The sequence below is a fragment of the Orycteropus afer genome, unplaced genomic scaffold, assembly GCF_000298275.1.
Source record: "Orycteropus afer afer isolate SDZICR_OR568_19922 unplaced genomic scaffold, OryAfe1.0 scaffold00014, whole genome shotgun sequence".
In the NCBI taxonomy this organism is placed as follows: Eukaryota; Metazoa; Chordata; class Mammalia; order Tubulidentata; family Orycteropodidae; genus Orycteropus; species Orycteropus afer.
The window spans coordinates 9,096,683-9,104,300 of NW_006921601.1; the positions used below are offsets into that span (position 1 = coordinate 9,096,683).

Below are 7,618 nucleotides of genomic sequence, written 5' to 3' on the forward strand. Positions count from 1 at the left end.
ATTTCTCAAAAATGTTGAAGGAGATCACTTTGCCTCTTGTTTTTTTGGTAAGTGCCATCAATTTTGTTCCAGCTCATAGAGACCCTATGCTCAACAGAATGAAGCATTGCCCAGTGCTGAGCGATCCTCACAGAATTTGCTATGCTTAAGCCCATCATTGCAGTCACTATGTCAGTCCATCTAGTTGAGAGTCACCCCCTTTTTTGCTGACTCTCTACTTTACCAAAACCAAAAAAAAGAAAAAAAAACCCTCACTGCCATTGAGTTGACTCTGACTCATAGTGACCCCTCTTGGGGGTAAATCTTTATGAAAGTAGAATGCCCCATCATCCTTCCACAGAGTAGCTGATGCGTTTGAACTGACAACCTTCTGGTTATCAGTCACATGCCTTAGGCATCACACCACCAGAACTCCTCATAATTTCATTTTACTTGGATTCACAATCAATGGGATTGATCCCTTCTGACAACATGACCAAAGTACAGGAGATGAAGTCTGACAATTCTTGCTTCTAAGGAGGCTTCCAGCTGCATTTCTTCCAAGGCAGATTTGTTTGTTCTTCTGACAGTCCACCATGGTATTTTCAGTATTCTTTACCAACACCACAATTCAAATGTATCAAGTTCTTCTTCAATCTTCCTTATTCATTGTACAGCTTTCACATGTATGTGAGGCTATTGAAAATACTATGGCTTAGGTCAGGTGCACCTTAGTCTTCAAAGTGACATATTTGCTTTTTAACACTTTAAAAATATCTTTTGTAGCAGATTTGCCCAGTGCAATACATGGTTTGGTTTCTTGTCAGAAAGAAATGTTGCTTCCATGGGCATTGATTGTGGATCCAAGTAAAATGAAATCCTTGACAACTTCAATCTTTTCCATTTATTGTGATGTTGGTTATTGGTCCATTTTTGAGGATTTCATTTTCTTTATGTTGAGGTGCAATCCACACTGCAGACTGTAGTCTTTAATCTTCATTAGTAAGTGTGTCAAGTCATCTTCACTTTTAGCAAGCGAGGTTGTGTCATATGCATATTGCAGGTTGTTAATGAGTCATCCTCCAATCCTGATGCCATGCTCTTCTTCATATAGTCCAGCTTTTCCAATTATGTGTTCAGAAGACAGATTGAATAAGTATGGTAAAAGGATACAATCCTGACACACACCTTTCCTGATTTTAAACCACACTGTATTCCCTTGTTTTTTTGAACAACTGCCTCCTGGTTTATGTACAGGTTTCTCCTGAGTACAATTCAGTGTTCTGGAATTCCCATTTTTCACAATGTTATTTATAATTTGTTATTATCCACACAGTCCAATGCCTTTGCATAGTCAACAGGTGTCAGGAAAACTGGGTCTGATTATGGCTCCATATCTCCTACCAATGGCTTGTTAATATAAAAGACCAGGAAAAAAAAAAATCTTTGCAGTCATGTCTGTTCTGACACATGGCAACCCTACGGGTTACAGAATAAAACAGTTCCATAGGAAAGACGGGGCAATCTACTTCTGTAAAGATTTATAGCCTCAGAAACCCAGTGACGGTGGCTGTGAGTTAGAATTGACTCCGTGGTAGTGAGTTTGGTTTTTATAGGGTTTTCTTGGTTGTAATCTTTAAGGTAGTAATCCAAGAAACTGGACTATATGAAGAAAAACATGGTATCACGATTGGAGGAAGAATCATTAACAACCTGAGATATGCAGATGATACAACTTTGCTTGCTGAAAGTGAGGATGACTTAAGGCACCTACTGATGAAGGTTGAAGAATACAGTCTGCAGTATGGATTACATCTCAACATAAAGAAAACAAAAATCCTCACAACTGGACCAATGAGCAGCATCACAATAAATGGAGAGAAGATTGAGGTTGTCAAAGAATTCACATTGCTTGGTTCTACAATCGATGCCAATGGAAGCAGCAGTCAGGACATTAGACGACGTGTAGCATTGGGAAAGTCAACTGCGAAGGAACTGTTTCAAGTGCTGAGGAGCAAGGATATCTCCTTGAGGACTAAGGTGCGCCTAACACAAGCCATGATATTTCCAATCGCCTGGTATGCATATGAGAGCTGAACAATGAATAAGGAAGACCGAAGAAGAGTTGATGCTTTTGAGTTGTGGTGCTGGCGAAGAATGCTGAAACTATCACGGACTGCTAAAAGAACTAACAGATCTGTCCTGCAGGAAGTGCAGCCAGAATGCTCCTTGAAAGCAAGAATGGCCAGACTTCGTCTCACCTATTTTGGTCATATTGTAAGAAGGGACCATACCCTGGAGAAGGATGTCATGCTTGGTAGGGTGGAGGGTCAACGAAAGAGGGGGAGGCCTTCAATGAGATGGATTGACACGGTGGCTGTGATGATGGGCTCAAGTATAGCAGGGATTGTGGGGCTGGCGCAGGATCAGGCAGTGTTTCGTTCTGCTGTGCATGGGGTCACTATGAGTCAGAAATGACTCAATGGCACTTAACAACAACAACAACAACAATCTTTAAGGAAGCAGACCGACAGTCCTTTCTTCTACAGCACTGCTGGTGGGTTTGTACCACCAATCTTTAGGTTAGCAGTTGAGTGGAAGCCATTTACATTACCCAGGGATCTATGTAAAAAACAGCAAGGTCTAATTAGGCATTTCTACCTATCTTATCAATTACCAAAAAACAACCAAAAACTCACATAATCAGTCTGACTCTTCCTCAGTATCATGTAGTAAAGTCATAGGATTTCTTTCACAAACAGTATGGTGAGTCTAGTCATTAAAGTCTGTTTTGAACAAGTATGTAAAAGAAGGTACAAGGGACATCTACACACATGTCCGAGAATAGGAGCTTGATTAATTAAATGATGGTACTTTGACTATATAACTATCAACTGTAGTTTTAGGAAACTGAAAAATATGTGTGCTATAAAAAAAAATACATATGAAAAAAAAAAGAAAATATATATATATATGTGTGTGTGCTAAAAATATGTAGGTACACTGTCATCAAGTCAATTTTGACTCATAATGACCCTAAAGGACAGTGCAGAACTTCCCCCTATGGTTTCTAAGGCTGTAAATCTTTACAGAAGCAGACTGCCACATCTTTCTCCCACAGAGAAAACTTTTGGTTAACCACTGTACCACCAGGGCTCCTTTTGTTATAATATTAAGTAAAAATGAAAATAAAAATGCGTATCTGATTACAATGACATACAAAAATGATAAAGATAATGTAAAAATGAAAGCAGTTATAATAAATGGTTAAAATATGAGTCATTTTTATTCTTTTTTTTTTTTTTTTCCTAGGAGTTCTGGTAGCCTAGTGCCTAAGGCATTTGACTGCTAACCAGAAGGCTGGTGGTTCAAACCCACCAACCACTCCTCGGAAGGAAGGTTGGGCAATCTACTTCCGTAGTGATGCTGCCTCGGAAACCCAAGGGGCGTTGCTATGAGTCAGCTCCTACTTGATGGCACATAACAACAGCAACAACAACAGACTGGTCTAGATGTTCTTTTTTATTATTTATAATTTTTTAAATTAATTCAAAAGCACCTACAGGTATCTTCTGTGGAGAACTGTCCTTTATTATCAAATTGACTATGCCTTTTGTTACAATTATTGAAGAATCCAATTGTGACTAAAGTTTCATTTGATGGATAGTACTGTCATTTTAAATACACATGGTTGAAAATTACTAAATCAAACCAACCTAATGTTTCAATTTTAATGAGATCTGAAAGCTCTAATTTAGACAAATCTCTTTAAAAGACTGTTGGGCAGGATGAATATTGTGATGATTAGATATATTCATCTCACTATAAATAGTAAAATTGTCCAGTGTTTTAAGATGAAATGAGATGATATTCTTCAAAAAATGAAAGCATTCAACCCTCATCAAAGTTGGATCCTGATTGCTAACTATAAGTGAATAACAAAGCCCTCCTATCATTTATCCATTCATTTAGTCAATCAACATTTAATAATCACTTATAAAAACCAAACCAAACCAGTTTCCATTGAGTTTATTCCAACTCATGGTGACCCCATGTGTTTCCAGTGGAACTTTGTTCCACACATATAAAAAGGGCACAGTGGCAGAGTCTGACCTCCTCTAACTTCACAAGGGAGAAGGCTCAAGGTCAACAGGCCAAGGCTGATTCCTGTGAAGTAGAGGTCATACACGCAGCAACTTTCCAACCTTTTTACCAATTCTGACACCACTATTCTTCCCAACAGCGCTCTCTACTTCTCTGCTGCATTTGATAATTCATTGCAATGGCCACACAGAACTCACAGACAGTACTTACAGTTACAGGGTTTATTAGAAAAGTAACAGATTACAGTTCAGATTCAGGAATATTCAGGATACAATTCTTCAATCAGCACAGCTAACCCTCTGCCATGCCCGTAGGCATACCACTCTTTGGCCCTCAGCTTCTTGGCCTCTGGGATGGTTCATTTAAGCTTAGTTGAGATGGCAAAACTGACCAATGCCTAGATTAGTGTTCTGTACAACTGATTTGCATGGTCCCAACCACACAAAGGTGCCATGTATCTTATTCATATTATTAACAAGCTATCCAATCCCCTTGGTAAGCCACATGCACCTCACATCTGCCTAGTCTCACCTAGTTAACTGGTGGGAGTCACAAGGACCATCGCTGGAAGGACCATGTTAAGTAATTCACTGCACCACAATTGGATTTTCAATAGCTATGATCTTTCAGAACTAGATCACCAGGATTTTCTTCCAACGTGCCTCTGGGTGGATTCAAACCACCTTTCCATTAGTTGCCAAGCACTTAAATGTTTGCACCACCATGGGCTTGACAGTCAGACTGCCTGGGTTTAAATATCTACTCCACCCTTTACTAGAGTTCTAATTCTGTGTATTAGTCAAGATAAGTTAAGTTTACTATGGTAACAGATCAAAACCAAAATCTCAGTGCCTTGAAACATCAAGGTTTATTTCTCACTGAGCTACATTTGTTCTGTGAGGGAGAGGAAGCTGTGCTCGACTTAACCACTCAAGGATCTAGGGTGATAGAAACTCTAAAGTCTTGTAGCTGTGTATACACTGCAACTCTTGTAAACACTAGAGAGTCCCATACCAGTAATTAAATGCTCCTGCAGAGAAGTCGCTGATAGCACAGAAGTGACACATCATTGCTGTTCAGAGCTTATTGGTCATTAGAGTCACAAGACCACTTAACTGCAAAAAAGTAGAGAAGTGATCCTCCCACATACCTGGAAAGAGGAGACCCAGGGAAGGGTAAGCACTAAAAGTCTCTATGATATCTTGGAAAAATTACTTAATCTCACTGTGCCTCAATTTCTTTATTTGTAGAATGAAGATAATAGTAGTGTCTATCTTATAGGGTTGTTGTGAGGATTAAGCTATTCTGCATAAAGTATTTTGAACTGTTTGACATCTAATATTCAGTGAATGCTATTATTATTATGTACCAGGCATTGTGCTGAGCAATAGGGACAAAAAGATGAATTAGACATCTTTCCCCACCCTGGGACAGTCAATAAATATACAGTGATAGTTTACAACACTGCTGAAAATTAACCAAAATTAACCTTATTGAAATGTTTTCAATAGAATTCCAGTAGAGCTACCCAAGCAGCTATCCTGGGAATGACACTATAAATACAAATCCAGCTCACAATGTATTCAAGTTGCAATGAACTGCACTTACAACTGGTTTTCTTTTTCATTCATCATTAGTAATAGCACTACACACAATGTTGCAACAGGTAATTTGCTGATCGTCTCATTCTCAGATGTCCACTTGTAGATGTTCAAAGGTCAGATTTATAAAGACACTGATAATAAAAAGGAATATAATGAAAACTAAAAATAGAAAGAGGTGTCAGAAAGATACTTGTTGGTACAAAGGGAATCCCACACCCAGTGTCTCAAGATGCTCGAACCATCTGTTACCCAGATCTTCTCATCAAGGCAAATGACACAGTAGTGGTCAATACAGGAACTGGCAAGATAACTGACTTCATCAAATTCGACACTGGCAATGTGTGTATGGTGATTGGTGGGGCCAATCTCAGCCGTGTGGGTGTGATCAACAACAGAGAAAAACATCCTGGTTCTTTTGATGTTGTGCATGTGAAGGATGCCAACGGCAACAGCTTTGCCACCAGGCTTTCCAACATTTTTTGTCATCGGCAAAGGTAATAAACCTTGGATTTCCCTGCCCAAGGGAAAGGGTATTCGACTTACCATTGCTGAAGAGAGAGACAAGAGGCTGACAGCTAAACAGAGCAGTGGCTGAATGACAGTAGGGTGGCTTTTCTCTGTTCTAATAAAAAGCATTCTGCTTTCAAAAATAAAGAAAGAAATAAAGAGGTATTGGACTTAAGTCAGAACCGACTTACACCAGAATCATTGAAATGGAACCCCATTGTTAGTTAGGAACTACCACAAAGTACGAAAAGAGCTTGGTCCTAAGTGTTCTTCCTCCTTAGTCCATTCAGCTTCTTGGCAAACTACAAAGGGCTGAGTGAAGGACATACATACATTCCCCTTGCTGCTCTGGACACTGACAACCATTAGAAACCCCCACAAGAGGCTTTTTCCTGGAGCTCATGGACACCTCTTCCATAGCTTAGTGATATTCCATGGAAGGGTGTGGGTTGAGACCAGCTGTTTAAGGCCCTTCCTCACCCATGTGCTTAACCTGGAGAGAACCTCAGGGTCCTTCACATCATCTCTTCCTCCTGCGTATGTCTGTCTCTCTGTGTCTATTCTCCCCTTTATAAGACATCACTCAGAAGTAATTAGGTTTAGAAACCACCCTGCTCCAGTATGTGCTCATTAAAATAACAAAAAGAAAAATCCTATTCTCAAACAGACTCACATTCAAAGTACAGGGGTTAGAATTTCAACATATTTTTTTTTGGGGGGGGGACACAATTCAATCCATAACACTCTCACAAAATAGCAAAGTGGCTTTCCAAGATGCCTATGAAAAAGCTACAGTTTGAACATAATATCAACAATAGTAAATACTTAAGTGGGATTTACTATATACTAGGCAATGTACTTCATCTCTATGAACTCATCTAACCCTCACAAAAACTCTATGAGGAAGGTACTATTCTTACTCCCATTTAGGAAAAAAAAAGAAAGAAAGAAACAAGGGTATAGACAGTTTAAGTAAGTTGCTAGTAAATGGCAGAGCTATAATTAAACTCAGGCAGTCTGTCTCTAGTTCTTAACTATAGTATGACAATCACAAGGAAACAAGAAAATCTCAGAGTGAAAATTTCTCCTCTTAGTATAATAATCAGACATCTTAGGAAGCTAAAAGTCATGACACTTTTTCAAGTTTGGTAAGCATGACAGTAAAACAAATTTATATGAAACTATCAAGAAGATATCGAAATAGAGATTTGCATTCACTATCCTAAGACATTTGACTGCTAACCAGAAGGCTGGCACTTCAAACCCACCAACTACTCCTTGGAATGAAGACTGGGCAATCTACTTCCATAGAGACACTGTCTTAGAAACCCAAGGAGGGGTCGCTATGGGTCGAAATTGACTTAATGGCAGTGAGTTTGGTTTTTCTGTTTTTGGTATCCTTAATGATGAATATTGCTCTAAGT

At 39.1% G+C, this 7,618-nt stretch overlaps 1 protein-coding gene across 1 annotated transcript; it reads left to right on the forward strand.

Annotated features, from left to right (window-relative positions):
* Positions 1-5,676: 5,676 nt before the first annotated feature.
* On the forward strand, positions 5,677-6,282 carry LOC103210849 (40S ribosomal protein S4, Y-like). Its single transcript, XM_007956772.1, is given in 3 exon segments — positions 5,677-5,749; positions 5,857-6,164; positions 6,166-6,282. Coding segments are annotated over 3 exon segments (498 nt in total).
* The last annotated feature ends 1,336 nt before the right edge of the window (positions 6,283-7,618 follow it).